At 42.7% G+C, this 21,393-nt stretch overlaps 1 protein-coding gene across 3 annotated transcripts in view; it reads left to right on the forward strand.

The window, feature by feature from the left end:
• The window catches only part of FRMD4B (FERM domain containing 4B), a 221,295-nt gene that overhangs the window by 148,849 nt on the left and 51,053 nt on the right, over positions 1-21,393 (forward strand). For all 3 annotated transcript variants that reach the window (XM_080913704.1, XM_080913703.1, XM_080913705.1), the window contains exons 6-7: positions 8,809-8,865; positions 9,658-9,680. In XM_080913704.1, coding sequence (XP_080769830.1) covers positions 8,809-8,865; positions 9,658-9,680 — 80 coding nt within the window. The remainder of the gene's footprint in view (positions 1-8,808; positions 8,866-9,657; positions 9,681-21,393) is intronic.

Raw genomic sequence — 21,393 nt, forward strand, 5'->3', positions numbered from 1 at the left:
TCCTCCTCTCTCTTTCCATCTCCACTCCTATCTTCACTGTGATCAAGTTTCTGAGACGCTGTCTGCAGATACTCTGGTCTCTGGCTGCGCTGCTTGTGTCTTTGCAATTAGTGCACACACCCATAAAAACTCTGCACTTTTTTCTTGTGGTACGATTTATTTAGCTTATCTTTCTGTAATTTTTCTTTCCAGCTTCCAAAGTCATTGAGGTACAAGGGCCAGGTGTTCTTGTATTCTTGCCATATATGAATCAGTGAGGCCAGAAGAGTCTTTCTGGAATCTGACACTTCTCTGTGTATAGTCTCCAATCTGTGTGATTAGAACCACCACTCACATACTCCACCTATAACTTTCATAGGTGTAGCCTGTTTAATATCCTCACAGTTCAAAAAGATGAAGCATTTGCAAGTTTGTTTACCCTAAGTTAAAATATTACACAAATCCAGTGTACAAGACTCCACAAAAGAAGAAGCACTTCTTATAAAAAGCATGCCCTATATCCTCATCACTCACCATTCTCAGTGATCTGTGTATAGCCTACAAATCTTACTGTTACCTAGCAGGAGGTATTCTGGGTCCTGAAGACCATGCTGGGGACATAATAGATAAACATCCATGTCATTGACGATTCTATCTAGCAGGCCATAAGGAAGGCACATAAGGTGTGTACTGTGTTAGAAGGTGTGAATGGTCACCACGTTCAGTGTGGTGCAGCTTAGGACAGAGGATGGAGTCGCTGTTGGAAAAGATGGAGAGAGGCTGGGATGAGACTGGAGTGCTGTTTGTTTCATGACTTTACATTGAAGCATCAGTACAAAGAGCAAAGTGTGTAGAACCTAAGTGCACAGCTCGGTGAGGTTTCACGAGAGTGGGACGAGATAGTGCAGCCATGTCACAGTTTATTTATTTTCACTGCTGCAGAAGAGTCCCCAGTATGACCAGGTGGTGGTGATGAATGCCTTTAGTCCCAGCACTAGGGGAAGCAAAGGCAGGTGGATCACTGAGAGTTTGAGGACAGCCAGGGCTGCACAAAGAAACCCTATCAGAGAAGGTTTGCCACCATGTGTTTATCCACTGATGGCTGTCTCGGAGTTTGCACTCTGGCTGTTATCAATATCGTGCCCGAAACATTGCTAATGACTGTTTTGTAATGGGCACACATACATATATCTGTGGCATGTGTGCCTTGGATTGTTATATATTATATACCTCGACCACAAGGCATGTAATGCAGAGTAAGGTTGGTCCAAGCCCAACTTATAGTCCAGCAGAAGATGGAGAGAGGAGTATGGTGTAGTCAACATACAATAAACTCAGATACATTTTGTTTGGTGCAAAGAACTGAGACAGCAGTACCACCTGCCTGGAAATGGGAGTAAAGTCACAGGAGGTTGTTGACATCATTAACTTTCGTGAAGAATCCTATTCGAGGATGGTCACCAGACAAGGAGAAGGATAGCCCATCAATAAAGGAAAATATAAAATATGGAGTCTTGATTCTAGCATCCAATCTGAATGACCTTCATAGTACAGACTCTAATTACAATCGTTGCTAAGCAGTTTCAGGAGAAATGTGCTGTGCTCTCAAACAGGAAGACAAATGGGGTACTTTAAAAAAAATATCACAAGATTATTTTCAAATTGAAAAACATATAAATTGAGGATAATGTCAAAGATTAATATGAAAAAAGGAATTTATTTATCCTATCAGATATATAAGGAATATTGAATCAATTTTATGGAATAACAGATTTGACATGGTATCACAGAACAAAGCAGATAAAATAGATATAGATGAAATTACATGTGAACTTGGAGGTGACTTATAAGACTGGGAAGGTGGCAACTGACTACAATCCCAGTACTTAAGAGGTAGAGGCAGGAGGATCAGGAGTTTAAGATCACTCTATAGGAACTTGGAGGCTGGCCTGACATATAGGAAACCCTGTCTCAAAACAAAACAAACAACCAGAGTAACATCTTAAGTGTTGGTGCAGAGCACATCATTAATAGAATTTGGAAGCCAGGCATTGTGGTGGATGCCTTTAATCCCAGCGCTCAGGAGGCAGAGGCAGGAGGATCTCTGAGTTGGAGGCCATTGGTCTACAAAGTGAATTCCAGGATATCCAGGGCTACACAGACAAACCCTGTCCAAATAAAGGGGTGAGAGAGTGGAGAGTTTGGAGACTTTAAACTATTTAAAATTACAGTAGTTAGTCATTTGTCTCTGTCAGCAGGAGTTGGTCTGGAGTGAAGGACAGTGAAAAGCATGCACCATGGTGCATTGGTGCCTGCATGGATGTGTAGTCACAGGTGGCTGCTGTTACACACATGCATGGAAATTCATCTAGCTGTCTGGGCATGATGCCACTTGCCTGTAATCCCAGAAACTGAGAGAGCAGAGGGAATCACAAAGTTAAGACCTCAAATGAACACGAGCAAAAGCAGCTGCCTGTGCTCTGTCCATCCTGCTGGACCCATATCAGTCGTTAAAAGTCATATAGAGTAATCGAGGAAACCGGACTTATCTTCACGAAAATAAGTAGAAATAATTAGATGCTGTGAGGAAGACAATTAGTGTAAAACTAAACGAAGTTTGAGGAATGCAAAGCTGCCAGCACGCAACTATAAACCTAGTTTTTCCTAAGAGGTAAAGCATGGTAGCATTTTGGCATTGTGTAGCTCACCATGGTTACTAAGGTTTAAAGGAAGCAGGAAGGAACGTAGTCAACCTCTGTACTAAGGCTTGGAAACTTCTCCCATGGGTCCTCATAAAGGGCTATTATATGATGTAATCAGCAGTGTCCTCAGTAACCACCTGGGGTTATTAAAATAATGACTGCTGTGTGGTGCTGCATCGTTTTTTCAAGCCAGAGAGTAATGCTGAGCCACAGTTTTCCCCAAAAGCTGTTTTATCTAGGATTAACCCTTAGGGCTCAATTATGTGGGTTTCTGGTGACTCTGGATCAGCTAAAGAATAAACCATTAAAACTCTGGAGTAGCAGTCCTTAACTAGGAGCAGTCTTGTCCCTAGGGGAACATTTGGCAGTGTCTGGAGATGACTTTAGTCGTCACAACTGGAGAAACGATATGCATCAAGTAAGTAGACCACTTAGCATCCTAGATGGAATAATCCTTAAAGAAGCCACTTGCTCCGAGCTTGCAACCTAGGGCAGAGCTCCTAATTTTTTTTTTAAATTCCATGAAGCCTTTGTGCCCAAAAACTTTTTACTTGACTGGTGGTATATAACATAAATTCACACATCACATATTGACATAAATTTATTTTAAAGCAATTTACAAGCAATTTTACCAATTATTAAATATGAGAGCAAAGTTGTATACTAATGAGATGGAGCTATTTGTTCATTTTACATAAAAATGAAATCTTGGCTGACTGTTTGACACTGCTGACTGATACTTTGGTGTTCTAATCATCAGTTTTGAGAATGAGGCTTTGTACAACATTTGATAAACAAAAATGACAGACATGTGTTTAGGGTCAGTTTAGAAGCTGCCGGGATTTCTGACCCATTCCCAAGCCCAAATTCATTAGATGGTTTTTTAAAATAAACGCACTCAGATCACCAATGCAAGCAGCAACCTTTCTAGTATTTTTAATCATGTATTGTAGTATGTGTGTTGTATGTGTTTGTATGTGTATTGTATGTGTGTTGTATTATATGTGTTGTAGTATGTGTGTTGTATGTGTGTTGTGTTATATGTGTTGTAGTATGTGTGTTGTATGTGTGTTGCAGTATATGTGCTATAGTATTTGTGTTATAGTATGTGTGTTGTAGTATGTGTGTTGTATGTATGTTATAGTATATATGTTGTAGTATGTGTTTTATTGTGTTGCAGTATGTGTGTTATAGTATGTGTGTTGTATATGTGTTGCAGCATGTGTGTTGTAGTGTGTGTGCTATATGTTGTAGTATGTGTTGTATGTGTGTTGCAGTATGTGTGTTGCAGTATGTGTGTTGTAGTATGTGTGTTGCCTGTATGCAATGAGAGTGGGGTGCAAAGCAAAGCTGGTGGGAGTTGGCTCTGTCCTCCTACCATGGGTCCCACAGAAAAACATGGGTTGTCAGGCTTAGTGGCAGATGCCTTTAAGCACACCCAGCTTTCCAGCTTAGGGAACATCTTGCTTAGTTCTGAGAAGTCAATTTTTAAATGTCTTTTAGTTAATCTTTGACAATTTCTTATATGTATACACGGTATTTTGAGTCTATCTACCCAAAGTTCCCCACCCTTTCACTTTTTCTGGATGCTTCCCCAAAAATCACTTTGTCAGGCTCATATCTGTCTTAGTCACTGTTCCATTGTTATAAAGAAACCCCATGACCAAGGCAACTTATAAACAAAGCATGTTATTGGAAGTTTGCTTACAGTTTCTGAAGGTAAATCCATTATCATCATGGCATGGTGAATGACAGCAGGCAGATAGCCATGGCACTGGGGCAGTAGCTGAGAGCTCACTTACTATTTATGAACAGGAAGCAGAGAGAGGCTGGTCCTGGCATGAGCTTTTGAAACCTCAAAGCCCACCCCTAGTGACACAACTCTTTCAACAAGGCTACACTTCCTAATTCTTCCTAAACAGTTCCACTAACTGGGAACCAAACATTCAAATATTTGTCTATGTGGTCATTCACATTCAAACCAACACAACATCCTTTTCTTTTTTGTTGTTCTTGTGTTCGTTTTCATTTTTGCTTTTGCAACAATGCCTGCTAGAATGTTGACTCATCTTGTTGGCTTAGTCTTGAGAAGGTCCCGTACAAGTAAACACAGGTGCTCATGAGTTCATGTGTGCCATGGTCGTGTTGAAGTAGAGTAAGGTAGAAAAGACCAATTATCAGACACTGATTTGTTGACTTATTCAGTGATTTAATTGAAGCATTGCTTGTGCTGACAATTCACCAAGCATGACTTCACTTGCTATCTGAAACAGAACGACCTGCAGAAATGACTGAAACGCTGGGTCATTGCCCTTAACAACCGCTGACTACCATGCACCCTTCTATAAAGTCCGCTTGCTGTCCTGCCCCAGCTTATGGCTTTGGAGTATAAATAAAAAACAAATTGAGTCCATCATTGGAACCTTTCAGGAGCTGCCCTAGCTTCGGTCAGTCTACCATTGAAGAGAAGGGATCTCTCTTTCAATCTCTCTGGTATCAGAGCGGTTTTTCCAGAAAGACTCCTGCAACAGTATCCTGTTGAGAACACAGAACTTCACATCACTCCACCCATCCTCTGACTCATCCCACACCTCATACATGATCAATCATCAGCTCTTAAAATAAAACATTTTTTACCCCATGCAATTCATAGATTGCGCATTTTTTGTTGGTGTTTTGCAATTTCTCTTCTTCTTACTATAAACTTACTCTCAAAATAATTAACAACGATTGAGAGGCAAACTGACTTCTCCCAACAGTTTGTCAGTTTACATCAGGTTGTTAATATCCATTGCTATGGGGTAGAACACATTTCCATGAAATACAACATCTGTCCAGGTTGAACACAGTCCTCAAACCTGATTCCCGCCCTCCTCTAGAATGTGTGATTGTTGGTCACATAGCTCCATCACTGACAGACAATGTTTGGGGTCATTTTTTATTGTCTTGCCTGAACCCACTTTTTGTCCAAAGTGTGCGTTTGGAAGATTGCTGGAGAGTGATTGGATAATGAAATTTTAGGTTAACTGAGCAGAGCCGAGCAGGAAGAATACAGGACAGGAAGTCCAGAGCCACTTGTGACTGGAAGCTACAGGCCATCTCCCTGATCTTCAGGACTGACTGAACTCATTGGGTCCTATTTCACTCTGCTCCCTTTCTGGTCCTGGGACTTTTCTTTTATTCATCCCCTTAACTGGGGACCTAGAGTTCACCTCATTAGCACAGTGGGCACAGGAGCCAGGTGGAAGGTGACCTGGTAGGTCAACTCTAGTAGCCATGAGAGGGAAGGCCAGGACACTGTCTCGGCTTACCTTTGTGTGCTCAGCCCCATCATCTGGCTCCTGGTTCTGGCTTTGTTTGTTGCTGGCAGTCATGGAAACCCACTGAAGGATGCCCTCACCTTTCTCTGTGAGAAGCTCCCTCTGAGTCTCAAGTGTTAGCTTGCCCTGTATCTGGTTTCTCTGTTACCATGGTGGAGGTAAAAAAATAAAAATCTGCCCTGGGCAGTCTGCAGTTTTAATGTGCTACTTCAGGCATGAACTTTTAAGAACTCTTAAAAGTCTTCATTGACTTTTGTCAAATGAAAATGCTGAGAAATGGGCAAGTGGGTTATTCTTGGTGGACTCATTGTTTAGTGAACTCTATAAATGAGTCAGGTTACAGTGATGGGTCTTGGGGCCCAGGATGGCTTGCCTCTGGGATCAACAGGACATTATATGTAAGGTGATGTGGAGAATAAAAACTGTAAGAGAAAATGGGGCTTTGGCCAAACTGTTTTCTTCCCTCTCTGGAACAAGGTTTGAGACATTCCTTCCCTCCCCTTCCCCCACCTTTCCTCACTTCTGCCAAACTGGGTTTGGGCCAGCTAGGAAAGGTAAGCTGGAGTTTGATGCCTGCACATGGTGCTGTCTGAGCCTGGTACTTCCCATGCTTCGGATCCTCCTTTAAGCATGTTTAATATTTAATGACCCTTCTGAGATGGAGAATGGTGAGGCAGGTCCCTAAGGGATATCTGCTTTGGGTATCTTTTTTTTTTTTAATCTGTCTGCTGAACTTCCATTTGCTAAATTGAAAAGGTGGTGTCTAGAATATTTTTCAGATGACTCATCTAAGGCTCTGATGAGGCAGATGAAGTCCGTGGGAATCCAGGGTGTTGGCAGAAAATTTCAACTTAACTTTATTCATCTTTGATTTGTACAATACAATAAAAAGTACACCCTTTCTCTTCCCTAAAATGTGAAGACAAATTTGACTTTAATTTTGAGATGTGGCCTGTTTGGAACAAAGGGATTTATTTTATTTTATCTACTTTTTCAGTTGTTCTGCCAGCCCCTCTCCTCATTCTCCAGGAGTTTCTCTGTTTGAATTTAAGGAATTTGACCTTCCTAGAATGTAATCTAATCAACACCCACCTCACCTGGTGGATTACCCGCTGTCATCCCTGAGATTAGAAAGCCAGTGTCTAGCTGGGAAGACAGAGGGCCATTGATTCCAGAGCTCAGCCTGGTTTCTCTTTGATTTTATAATCAGTTCCTCGAGATTGTGGGCGAGCTTTGAATTCCAAGGCTTGGGGTCCTGTGAGCTCTGGAAGCAAACCTTGGAAGCAGCTCTTTCTGCCTTGGGTTTCAGAAGGGAGGACCCACTGTGTGTTGATGGGTGAATTGGGTTGTTTTCGATTTTTCTAATAGAAGGGAACTGATAATTATCACCGCTAGTTTAATACCCTGGGGTTTTTCCTTTTTCTCTTCTGTGTTTCTGTTTTTAGTGTTTTAATGGGGGTGGGAGGGCTCCTGTCAGGACAGCTTTATGGAGCTGGTTCTCTTGAGTCCCAGGGATAGAACTCAGATCACTGGGCTTGCTTACCTTCATCTCACTAGCTCTGGCTTCCCTTGTCGCTTAATTCATTCTATGGTTTCTATAAGAATTACCACTGGCTTGTTTTCTGTTGGAGAACTTTAACCAAGTTAATGCTACAAGACAATCTTAGTCTTTCTAGCCACCCTCACGAGTACAACGCACCCCCTGTAAATGTCCTATTGTGCTTAAAACAATTTAATGATGCCCAGTAATAGATTTGGAATAACTAGCAAATGCTAGAGCGCCAGTTCAACAGATAAAAGGGAGGAAGAAAAAGTAGCAGGCAATCCCCAGGCGTTTAAACACTGCACACTTTGAAGAGGTGAGGGCTATGCACTTGGCCAGCATAGGCTTGGGGACATTGTTTCTGCACCTGTTAGTCCTTACATGTACCCCAAAGTTCCTCTAGACCTGCTTCCTGTTGTAATGTTGCACAGTACTGCCCTGCCGTTTATACGTGTCACACCTTCAAACATAGAAGTGTTTGCCCACACTCAAGCATGTCTCCAGACCAAAAACGAACAAACAATCAAAAAGGCAGTCTTGTCCATCAACCCCAGGACCCCAATTTTCCATGGGATCCTGAAAGATGGAGAAATAAAAAAGAATGAGAAAATGATGAATCTGAATTTATCAAACTTTCAGAGCAACAGAATTTTAGACCTTGCTCTTCCTGCTATTGATGTTTAAGACTTCTCATTTTTAGCTAGGATGGAATAAATATTAACTCACCAGTACTGCTCCTGACAAAGAAGTGAAATTATGCCTTAATAATGTTTGCATCATGTGTATGCTGAAGTAACCATGCTGTGACTCTGAGAGGGGAAATTATCTCAGGAAAACCCACAACAAACCAATATAGAACATCTGCAGACTTTAAAACTTAACACTGCAGAGATAAAGAAAACGTATTTGAGTATTTTCATTTTTAAATTGTCAAAATTTGTAGCCTCAAAGTTGCTTGTTTTTTTCTAAGCATAATTTTTCTACCCACTGGCGTGGGGGAGAGAAAGAGAGGGAAGGAGGGAGGGAGGGAGGGAGGAAGAGAGAGGGGGAGGGAGAGAGAGAGAGAGAGAGAGAGAGAGAGAGAGAGAGAGAGAGAGATTCTTCCGGTCCTTCCTGTGCCTCCTTGAGGTCTCCCGGCTCCCCCCTCCCTTGCAGTGGTACGCTCTGCATTTGAGTGTTAAGTGGAGGTACCAAGCTGTGACAGATTCCTCGGCTCCACAGCCATTTGCTCCAGCCCAGTGATGTTCTCCTCTTCCACCCACAGGGGCAAATTGAAGTAGACAGTGAGACCATCTTCAAGTTGGCAGCCCTGGTTTTGCAGGTAAGGGTTTACTCATTGCCCCTAACCAGCTCCCTTTTGTTCCTTGGTTTCCTGCTAAGTGCCTGCAACTCTGAAGAAACTTTTGCGTGGGGCCAGAACTCGATGGATTTTCAAACCAGCAAATGACTTATCGGTGAAAGATGTGACCTGCCAGGCTCTCCTTTAAAAATACTTTACATGAACTAGCATGTGCTAGTTTCTCTAAGACCTAATGAAGTTCAGACTGTACTAAGGGAACGGAGTTCCAACCATATTCCTGGAAAAGGACTCGCAGTTACTTGAACTTGGGAGGCCGCAGTTGTTAGAACAGCTGTAATTTTCATTTAAATTTAGCAACTTTTGTACACGCTTTCTTGAGCTTATGTAAAGAGCCCTTTCATTCTTAAAGGCACTGGCAGCTGAAAAGCTAAGTCCTTTCCTGAACTTGTTTGAAAAGTAAATAGTGTGTGTTGATTTACCTGGGTCATAGTCTAAAAAGTGTGGCACTTCAATGCAAATGTATTTATCCTGTGACCTTAGAAAAGCATCGGTGATTATCGGTGCTTCCGCATACATATGTGTGAAGATTATATAATACGTAAAAACATATTTACATATTAGTCTCTTCTATTAAGGGCAAGACACTTCTCATGGGTACATATATTTGCTTACCAATTGTGACCTTGTAGGTGGTGTATTCTTTACCTTTCTTAACAGAAAGCTCTGGACTTTGTGAGGGAGAAAATAACCAAGAATAAATCATTCATTAAGCTTAGCATACATACATATTAATTGTGTCTTTTTTTTTTCCAGGAAAGCAAGGGAGATCATACCAGGTAATGATTCCTTTTCTGGCGGTACTGTGTAGAATGAGGCTCCCCAGCTGTGGGGCCAGTTATTTTAAATAATAATAAGTGCAAAATCAAAAGAAAGCTAGTTGAGGCTGGCTGCTCAGATCTCCTCTTCCTTCACGGAGAAACCTGTTCTTTTTGCGAATGACTCTAAGAAGGAAACTTTCTCACAGTGTTTCAGGGCAGAGTGGCAGGAAAGCATAGTCAGAAGCCCTCCGATGCTCCAGCATTCTATCACGTTGGTTACCGAGAAAACTGTAAAGAGCTTTGCGAACGGGTGCAGTGCTTTTATTAAGGGTATAATGATGCTGTGTGTAAGGGGCTCTAACGTATGCAGAAACAGATTAAATCCATCAGCTGCTTAGTTAAGGGATTAGTAGGGGCTTTTTTGTGCAGCTGCCCTGAAGCAACCTCACCCTTCAGACACTTGACCCAGCAGCCGCATTGTTGCTGAGCTGACGCTGGGGCGGAGTGTCCCGATGGCCACATGGGCAGAGAGTGTGTGGGTTTTCGCCCTCTCCCGTGCTCTCCCTTTAATGCAGTGGTCCCAGGTAGAGAAGTGGGAATTGTCAGAGCTGGAGGCCTCCGATGGGAAGCAGAGCCCAGGCCAGCGACCCACTGGAAGCCCAGCCTCTGCCAGGCTAACGCTGCACCTCTGTGGGCTCTATTTACACATTGCCCAATACTCCTTCCCAGCCAAGGCTTTGTGTTCAGGAATGGGCTGGTAAAATAATGCCTTCCAAACTCCACAGCTTCCAGTCCGTGAAGAATAACCCACTCTCTTCACCCCGCGCATTCAGAATGATAGATTAGGGGGCTCCACTAAACACCCCATCATTCAGCTACCCACCATCAGCTCTCATTGAGAGTATATGGTGTGTGTGTGTGTGTGTGTGTGTGTGTGTGTATTGTTGTATATTCATTATGCATAGGGATTGACTCTATAAGACGTTTCACAGCATTAAATCATGCTTTGCCATTATCCCCCGACTTCTAACCCCATTCATCTTCTGCTTTCATACGTATATTTACACATGTATGTATATGATTTTGTGTATCCATAAAGTTTGTGGTTAGATGGTCAGTCATAAAGTCAGTTTATGATGGCCTCAGCCTCTGTATAGTGTGAAACGCTTACTCCCCTTTCCCCATTCCTGACTCTGAAAGGCAGTGTAGTCTATGAGGCTGCTGTGAATTAAATGTGAAGGTCACTGGGTCAGGATCCACCTCAGCTATGACAGTGGTTACTGTCCCCTTAATCCACACCAAAATTCTGTCTGGTCTCCTGCCTACTTCTGAGAAGAGTCTTGAGACAAAGGTGGGTCCACGAAAGCTGTAGTAACACAGTGGCAGACAAAAGAGAAAGGTTAGTTTTACCAGCTTGTCTCAGGGGGAGCCCAGGACCTGACATAGACAGAAGCTATGAGCAATCCACTCTGAAGGATTACTCATTTCAACTTTAGATGGTAGTTTGCTCTTGTTGACTTAGCTCTGGCCAAGTCTTTTTTTTTTCCCAAAGACTGATTTTTATTCAAACATTTTAAGAGAAAGCTTACAGAGAATAGACACCAAGGCACAGAGAAATGTATGCTCAAATTCAAGAATAAATAAAGATGCATAGCCAGTGGGACACTTTTGAGGACAGGTGGAGTAAAAGAAGGACAAAGAAAATCGTTTGGATATGTCAAAGGACTGACCCCCACATGTCTGGATGGGAAGACCACAGGAAAAACTTGTAATTTTTATACAGAACAATGCACGGCATAGAAACTGTAGGAGCGAGCCATACTCTAGGGTAAAATAACAGTGAAAACATAGACATTTATAATATTAAAAGATCCCTTATTATGGATTATCAAGGGCATAGATTTTTTTAAAAATTAAGGTCAAAGATTTTAAGAAAAAATAAAGTACTTTAAAATATTACAGACAATGCTAAGATATAGCATTGTTAGTATAACAAATATGTAGCATAGAAATTCAACATGTGGCTAACACGTATGATCATAGAAATGTATAATAAAATTTAATAACGGAAGCACAAGCTTAGGCCAAGTCTTATCCAGTTCTTCCTCGAGTCCAGCCGGGTTCTACTAGTTTCCTTGAGGAGCCCTAGGCTGAAGATATGTCAAGCAATCTCTTGAAATTGTCCATCTCAAATTAAGTAGTGGAGAGACAATAAACCGAGTCTTACATAAACTGCACCTTGCACGAACTATCAGCGTCACCCCGAATGAGCCATTTATTCTTCCCAAGCCTCATCTGTATGTTGGAGTCTTGAGGAAGTTAGTGGAATAGAAGAACTTTGAATTACAAAGTATATTTTACAAAGGCATTAAGTATTGATGACAAGAAGAAAAGGCATGAGTACCTGTCACTGAAGGTGACAATAGAAAAGAATTCAACACCACCTACCCTGTCTAATCTCCTCTCAGATGGGCAGTGTATAGTCTTCTGCCAAACATTTTCTTAATAGAGCTAATATAGGAAAATCAGGTAAGATAAAATATGATCAGTCCATGTCATCGTGGTTAGCGCAAAGACTGTAGAAGCCAAAGCGCTCCTTCGAACCCCAAGACTTCCATGCACTACCTGTACAATCTAGAATAAAATAACTTACTTTCCCAAGCCTTAGTTTCCTGGAATGTAAAATAGAACTTGTAATAATTGTAAATGTGTCATAGGTTGGTACAAGGATCAAATTAATATTCGTGAGATGACCAGAGTTGTTCCGAGAATCGCCGTTTTGATATACCATCAGAATTTGTCTGCTGTTTGTTGGTTGTAGTTTTGTTTTTAGACAGTGTCTTACCTAGCTTATTCGTGCCTGGAACTCACTGTAGAGCCATAGATGACCTTGACCTCCTGACCTTCCTGTCTCCTCTTCTTTATTGATGGGATACAGGCATTGCTGTCATATCTGCCTAATCCATCAAATGGACAGACGTGTGTACCATTCTCCTGTTACATATGCAACTCATTGCCCATGTTTTAGCTGTTGTAAACAATGTCATGGTGAACATCTGTGTGTATCTGAAACTGACACTATTTGTGTGTTTTTAAGATAGATTTTTAAAAATTCTTTACATTTATTTATGGGGAGAGAGCAAGTCCCAGCTCACATGTCATGAAGCTTGGTAGTGATCAAGCTGGAGCAACCCCCAACCCCTAGTTAATTGTTCTCAGGCATCCAAAGAAGTTCCTTTCCCATGGGAAATAGGTACATTTTTATAGCACCACCATAAATTGGTAATATTTCCTTCCCATTTGAAGGTAGGTGTTAACCAGACCCTTATTGTGACCCAGAAGTGAAGCAAAAATCTAAGCCTCTCATTTTCCACTTCCAAACCGCAGCCGACCACTTAGTTACTTTGGTAATGCTCAGCTTTCATGATCTTAAAAACAAAACCAAACGAAACCGCCTTTGCCTTTCCAAACTCACTGTGGCTGCCGGCTCAGTGATAAAGCCTAGCTGGGTCAGCTTTCAGGAATTCTCTGTTTGCCTGTGTTATGTTACCAAAGCACTTGTTATCTTTGCGGTGCAAGGGACTGACTTGGAAATTCAGGCTGTCAGCTATATAAAGCAAATGGAAGTCCCCACTCCACTCCTAATGAGCCTTCTGAGAGCAAGGGCTTCCTACTGGCTATGATAAAGTTAACTTTAAGTACTCCGAAGGATCCCTGGCCAGAAGAAAAGCCAGAGGGGCGGAGCTTGTTATTTTTAAAGACATTTGGAAGGAGAGCTTGAGCAGAACTTGTTTAGGGTAAAATAATGTGGGGAATCTGAGGAGAAGGAAGAGAGAAGTGCAAGTAGAGTGGTGGAGCAAGAGCAGTATGTGGATGTTGAGCTAGGGTGTCTGTATGCAATGGGAAAGTAGGGTTTCATAGGTAAACAACAGCAAGCAGACAGCTCCCAGAGGTCAGGCACTGTACTGAGAACTTGCATGAGCCAAGAGGTATTAGATGCTCCAGAACTTTGGAATGTAAGCACTTGGCTCCAAACTATGTGATGGATATGGTAGCCGTCCTGTCTGAAACCCAGTTTGTCTCGAGTGACATTGGATAGGTAATAGCAGCCTGGTGTGACTGCTATATTATCTCCTCCACCCTCCCGGCAGCCCTATGAAAATGGCATTATTGCTGTCCCAGTTTTCAGGTAAGAACACTGCGCTTTGGAGCCCTGGGTGAGTCAAGTGTGTTCGGGGTTGTCTTGAATCTCAAAGAAGACACAAACTTGTAACACACACTTACTAGCAGAGTCAAGATGGGAATTGTCAGAATTGAACTTGTCTGTATTATTTCAGGACAGAATTAATGAATTAATAAGAGTTTGTGGTGGCCAGAGAGATGCTCAGTGGTTACAAGCACTGGCTGCTTTTCTAGAGGACCTTAGTGCTGCTAGTCTCAGCCACCCATGTGGAGGCTTACAATAGCCTGTAGCTTAGGACCCAGAGCATCCAGCACCCTTACTGGCTTCTGTGGGCATTACACAAACATCCACGCAGACAGAACACTCATACGTGCTAAAAAAAATATCTCTAAACACGTCTTTTTTTTTCTTTTTGTGCGTGTGTTTTGTCTGTTTGTTTGGTTTTGGTTTTGCTTAATAAGACTTTATGGTATATAGAAAGGAATTCATACCCACACACAGACATAAGGGTGGTTCTTCATGTGTGTTCTTCATGATGTTTGATTAAAGTTAAACCATTTTTTGCCCATTTGGCAACATGCACGAAGTCCTGTGCTCAATTCCCAGTACTAAATAAAACTGAAGAAACCCTTGATGCTACATTCCTGGGAGGCAGAAGCAGGAGAGTGAGACGTTCAAGGTCATCATCCTGGGTTTTGTGGTGAATTCCAGGTCAGCCTGAGCTACATAAGACCCTGGCTTAAACAACAACAACAAAAAGTTTCCAACATATTTCTCCAAGTTTTCAATCTACTCAGATACACTGAGTTCTACAAGGGTCACATCAGCAGTGTTTAATGTCTGACCTACACTCTGACCAGTGTTCTGTGGGTTTTATATCGATAACCACTGTTGTGCGGCTTGTATAGTCTGTACCTTAACTTACCTTATATTTAACATCTGAAGAGTGGGATACAACTAAGAAAACAGAACCCACCTCCCAGACACCCTCCAAGGAGATGACTCCTTTTCTCTTTACCCACTGAAATTCTCTCCAGAAGAGTAGACTTGGCCAGGGCACTCCTGATGACTCTGAGACAGGAGTGAAGCTCGGTATGGTGTGGACAATGGCTGGCTAGCTCAGACATTGACCGGTCCGTCTTCTGTACCAATAGAGTGATGGGCATGAACTACTCCTCAGGGGCTCACCATCCTGCAGCTAAGACTGACATGGCGAGGAAGGCATCTTGCATTCCTGCCGATGAGTGTTTGCACGTCTTTTGGTGTGGTTCTGGAAACATGGAGCAATGGCAGGGGCTGCAACAGAACCATTGCGGTCAGCTGTACCGACAATAGGTAACACAGCCAATCCACCTGTCAGTGCTCTGAGTTACCTAAGGCAGGAAGAACTGGCAAAGCTTTCAGGCCTCAAGATGACTATATATAGTCTTGACCCCTCTATTAGGAAATTTGCAGTTCTGACTCTCTGTGCTTGTGGAGAAGACAGCACGCATGTAGATTTTTGTTCTCCTGGCTTCCAGTTTTCTAGCTCTGGATTTGAAGAGTACAGGTCATTCCTATTCACTGCATTCCCCATAGGCAGACAATCTCTAAAACTGCCTCATTTTACAATTATAATTCCATACCTATTAAGTAAATAGCTCTCCAATGTCCCTGAAAACTCTGGCTTCTTCTGCTGCTATCAATATGATGCGAGCTAAAATATTTTTATTTAAAGTATTTATAGATCTTTATGTTAACCTTCTTTTCAGCCTAAATAGTTCTTACAGGTTTTTTGTTTCATTTCTGCAAGCCGTTAAGAGTAGACATTGCAAAGCACACATGACTGGAGTCCTCAGCAGACTGGATATTGGTTTAAAAAAAAAAACTCTCATCACATTCTCATTCTTTAGACTTAAAAAAAATGTTAACAGTTGGCCCCAGTCCAGTAACTCTAAGGTTACTTTAAATGTAACCTTAAAGTCTGGCCACAGAGGAAAGGTAATGACAAAGGAGCTCCAGCTGACTGACAGAGCTTTCTAGAACACTAGCAGATGTCCTGTATCAGGACAAGTCTTTGCAAGAGGGCCAAGAGAAGAAGAGTCCTGACACCAGCAAGTAATTTGGTGATACCAACCAACAACTTATGTGAATATGATGTGTGTCTAGATCACACACCCCTCCCTGTCATGGACTCTTGCTTCCCACGCAGAAGTGACAGTTACTTTTCATTTTCTTTTCCCTGTAGTTTATCACAGATCCTTGGAGTTACCAGACTGAGCAAACAGAATTCTAGAAGTTCAAGTTCAACTAGAATTTCAGTTAACTAACAACCAATATTTTAGTGTGATTGCTGAAAATATCTACTCTGGCAACACACAAAATAGATTATTTACTGAGCTGTCTCAATGACAATAATAGTTCAGTAATACAGTAACTGTCACACAGTGACTGACATAGCAACTGTCACACAGTGACACAGCAACTGTCACACACTAATACAGCAACTGTCACACAGTAACACAGTAACTGTCACACAGTAACACAGAAACTGTCACACAGTAACACAGCAACTGTCACACAGTGACACAGCAACTGTCACACAGTAACACAGAAATTGTCAAACAGTAATACAGCAACTGTCACACAGTGACACAGTAACTGTCATACAGTATCACAGTAACTGTCACACAGTGACACAGCAACTGTCATACAGTAACACAGAAACTGCCACACAGTATCACAGTAACTGTCACACAGTGATACAGTAACTGTCACACAGTATCACAGTAATTGTCACACTGTCACATAGTATCACAGTAACTGTCACACACAGTGGGAAAGGCACTCCTCTCCAAGACTGATAACCTAATAACTAGAGTTTAATTCCTGGGACCCAAGGAGTGGAAAGAGAACAGACGCCTGCAAGTTGTCCTCTGACCTCCACACCCTTGCCATGGCAGGCGTGCCCGCAGTCCTCAAAGACAAAATAAATACATGTATATGAAATAAGACAAAACATAGTGGTAGCAGGTCCCCTGGCAGCCTGCTCTGAAGGCAGTGATCTGAAAGAAGTGTTGGGTAGAGTCTCGCTTGGGCACTGAGACAGGAAAGAAAGGCAAACATTTACTGAGTGTGAACAGCACCTTTTAACATCTGTCACAATAACCTCAAGAACAGGATGAGCATGTCACCATCACCCTACCTTTTAAAATGAATTTGGAACCTGGGACATAGTGGCACATAACTTTATCTTAGTATCAAGAGGCAGAGGCAGGAATGCATTCAAAGTCAGCCTGAACTAATAGTGAATTCCAGGATAGCTGGGCTGAAAAGTGAGGTTTTTAATTTGGAAACTTGGGCTTATAATGGCTAATTTATCTAAGACTCCAAAACCAGTAACAGGGAACTTGGAACTAATCTAATTCGATGCTTTGGTTTGTATTTTCTAACTAAGATTTTTATTTTCTGTGCATGAGTGTTTTGCCTGCATATATGTCTGTGTACCATGAGTGTGCCTGGACAGGTAACTGCTGAGGCCAGAAAGTAGGTGTATGTGCCTAGTGCCTGAAATTCTCTGGGACTAGAGTCACAGACAATTGCAAGCCTCCATGGGAATGCTGGGAATTGAGCCCAGGTCCTCCGGAAAAATAACCAGTGCTCTTTATCTGTAGAGCTCAGAGGTTTTGTTTTTGAGACAGAATTCATGGCTCCCAGGCTGGCCTGGAACTTTCTGTATAGCTAAGCATGACTAGTTGGACCTTTTGATCTTCCTCCCTCCACCTCAAGAGCCCTTCGACAATAGGCCTCTATCACCGGGCCTGGTTTCTGCAGTATTGAAGATTGAAACCAAGCCATGCTGTAGGCTAGCTGTGGTGGTTTAAATGGAAGTGGCCCCATAAGCCCACAGGGAATGCCACTATTAAGAGGTGTTAGAGGAAGTGTGTCACTGGGCTTTGAGGTTTCCCAAGTTCAAGCCAGGCCCGTGTAGTACTACTCCCAAGTACCTCTCCAGCAATATGTCTTCATGCAATCATGCTTCCTGCCATGATGATATTGGACTGACCTCAGAATTGTAAGCCAGCCCCAATTACAGCTATGGTCATGCTGTCTCTTCACAGCAGTAGAAACCTTAACTAAGACACTAGGCGAGCACTCTACCAACTGAACCTCATTCCTAGTCCTAAACCTAGTTCTAACCCCAAACCTTATTGGTACTAATAATACGTATCATGCTGGTTAGCTGGTCTTTTTCCAAAGTATCCCTTAGCTGCCTTTGTGTCTGTTCTGGTACAATGGGGAGGTGGGGGAAGGGGAAGGATGCCTCAAACCACAGTTTACTTATCAGCAAATTAGAAATAACACTCACCTTGGTTTGATAGAAAGACAAAATCAAATAAATTCATATACACACAATGCTGAGCATCCCTTGAGGGAAGCACGTGCCTGGGGTTGGAATCCTGAGAAGCCAAGGATTCCCTTTGAACTGTTCTCTGAAGGCAGAGCTGAGAGATCTCAGGAAGCTGGAGACTGGAAGCAGCCTAAGAATGAAGGCTCACACCTGGAGCCCCATGAAGAAGGTTCCTTTGTGGAGATGAAAGAGGAATCTGTCTGTCAGCAGAGGTGCACACAATGGTTACTTAATTCTTTTTGGCTTTGTCCTCTGCAAATAGCTACCACCTGATTAATGTATGACCAGGGATTGACTAGCTAGGGTCAGATTCCATTAACTTAGGAGGTTAGGAGGGTTCTGTTTCCCTACCTAATCTTCCCTTCTTTGGAACTCTAAGCTCTTCTTCTTACCTTGTGGCTCAACTCCATGTCTCTGAGATCCAACTCTCGGGTCTACTGGACCAGTTACTAGTTACCATGGGGCCTGGCTACTTCTTCAAACATAGCTGGGCCTCTTTTCCATCTGTCAAGTCAGAAGCTGGAACTAGTGAGTTCTGCTGGCTTACCTGGATCATTGAAATTGTTCTCTTTGTATTTTTGACCTGTACAGGCAGAAGATGAAGGTAGTGTGTTATTTTAGCTGCTAATAGAATTGGCTCTTATCTATAAGCAGTTTTTCTAAACTGGTTACAGTAATTAATCAGAAATGGTACAGGATATTATGGCATGTGTCTTTAGTCCCCGCACTGGTGGCAAAGGTAGACAGATCACTCTGAGTTTCAGGACAGCCAGAGCTCTGTAGATAAACTATGTCTCCAAAAAAAAAAAAAAAAAAAAAAAAAGATGGCATTAGATTCTAAGCCCATAGCATAGTGTTATGTTCGTGGTGGGGATGATGGGAAGGGAAGGGTCCTATATTTTTAACTAGTGATAAACTCAGTTGGTAGAGTGAAGGCCTAGCATTCTTGAAGCTCGGGGTTCACTCCCCAGCACCACAGAAACTGAGTATGGTGTCACAAGCCAGAATTCCCAGCACCTGGGAAGTAGAAGCAAGAAGACGCTGAGCTCAAGTGTCATCCTTGGCTACACAGAACACTGTCCTTGTTCAGGATTGGTTTCGGATGAACTTCCTCCAGGAAGTCTTCGTCCTATCCCACAGTGGTAACATAAGTAGGCCAATGGGTAGGAATGTTACCATCAGTGTTTTTGTGTCATGAGTGTCAGTATGAAAGTTGGGCATCAGGAATATCTGAGAGTCAGGCTTCTTGGCTGAGTTCACACTCTCTGTTTTAAAGTCACACTGAAAATAACTATAGTCTGACTTCATCGCACATATAAGACAGTTTTCAAAAACCTGTATTTGGAGCTAGGTATAAGTATATATGCATGTAATCCTAGCACTTTGGAGATGGCCACAGGAGGATCAGGAATTCAGGGCCAGCCTCAGCTACTTATCAGGTTTTTAGGACAACCTAGGCTACATGGGACCCTCCCCACCCAAAATGGCAAAAGTCAACTGATTTGTTGTATTTGGCGACAAAAAGCCTGTAGTGTGGTTTGATTTACTTGGAGAAATACCAAATGATAGATGTATAACACATTATATCTTATTATCTATGCTCATATCCTTCAAGTTAATCCCATTTAAATTAATTCTGTTTACTCTAGATTTAAAAACAGGCAGTCACCACCCATGGAACACATACTCTGAAGGAATTCATCCAGGCCACCAGAATAAGGATCTCTGAAGCCTCTTGTTCAAAATATCTTCCCCTTGTCAATCCTGTCCCCTCCTGCTTTTCTGACCCCTCCATGAGGAACCTGGAAGAGGTGATGCCTGGAACTATAACTGCTCTGTCCTTATTGCGAGTTTAAGTCACTTCAGCTCTTAAGTTTCGGTTTTCCCATCTGTGAAATGGGAATGATACTGCTTATGACGTGACTGCTGACCAAGGGCTTGGTCTGAGCTTTGCCACCCTGTGACTGTGGATCTTTGACCTCTAAGACTATGTTCAGGGATTGAGTGATGGCGTCATGCTGTGTCACCAGAGCCTCCTGAAACTGCCCTTCTGTACTGGGCACCCAGAAGGCTGGGTCGGTCCCCCTGGTCAGTTCATCACTTCAGGTCACTTTCCTGTCACTGCTCACAGAGCATGTTTTGTGTTGATGCCATTGCACCGGCTCCTAACCCAGGTGATAGGGTGCAGACTACTTACTTCCTTTGTGATTTAGTGGGTCTTGAACGGAGCCCGAGAACCTGAATTCATTTCTTGAGACACGTTCTCACGTAGGTCAGCCGGGGCTCCAATTCTCTATGTAGTCAAGAATAGCTTTGAACTTCTGATCAGCCTGTTCCTGTCCCCAAAGTGTTGTGATTACAGGTTTATAGCACGACACCTGGCTCATACAGTACTGGGATGAAACCCAGGACCTCAGGCATGCCAGACAGTCTTTGTACCAACTGAGCTACATCTCTGTCCTCGGGGCCTGAATGTATTTCGTACTCCTAACTTTCTAAGCATCATAGACTAGCAACCCAGTACTGGTTGCTTACTGTACTGGCTTCATAACTGACTAGAGCCTGCAGCTTCCCACTGTATCATGAGAAAGTCAAACCTAGCCAGGGAAAAGATCAATGCTGAACATCCAAATTCCACTTTCACACCATGCCAAATTGAAAAGTGTGTGAGTTCATCTTGTGTAATGGATTGTGTGTGGTGTGGTCTTGCCACTTTTACTACCATTTTCTCTAGGAGCTAGTAAACGGATCTAGCTGAGTAGGTCTGAGGGCGTGGCTGAGCTGGTAGAGCACTTGCCTAGCGTCTGGGAAATCCTGGACTTGACTCCTAAACTTCGGAAACTGGCTACGGTGGCCCACGCCTGTCATGTTAGGTGTGGGAGGACGCCAGTGGTTCAAGGTCTTCCTAGAAAATAAACACCAGCCTGGGATATATACAAGACCTTATCTAAGAAAGAGAAAGAGAAGGGGAGAGAGAAGGAAGGGCATGGGGTCAAGTCCAAGTGAAGAAGATAATGAGTTTACTACTGAAGGCCAAATTCCACAGTTCACGGAAAGAAATGGGTATCTATTTGTTTCCTTAACTTGCAGGGTTGGGAGTCAAGCGCAAAGCCTCATACATACCAGGCGAGCACACTACCAGTGAGCCACAGCCCCAC

Source organism: Micromys minutus (genome assembly GCF_963924665.1).
Source record: "Micromys minutus genome assembly, chromosome: 3".
NCBI classification, from domain to species: domain Eukaryota; kingdom Metazoa; phylum Chordata; class Mammalia; order Rodentia; family Muridae; genus Micromys; species Micromys minutus.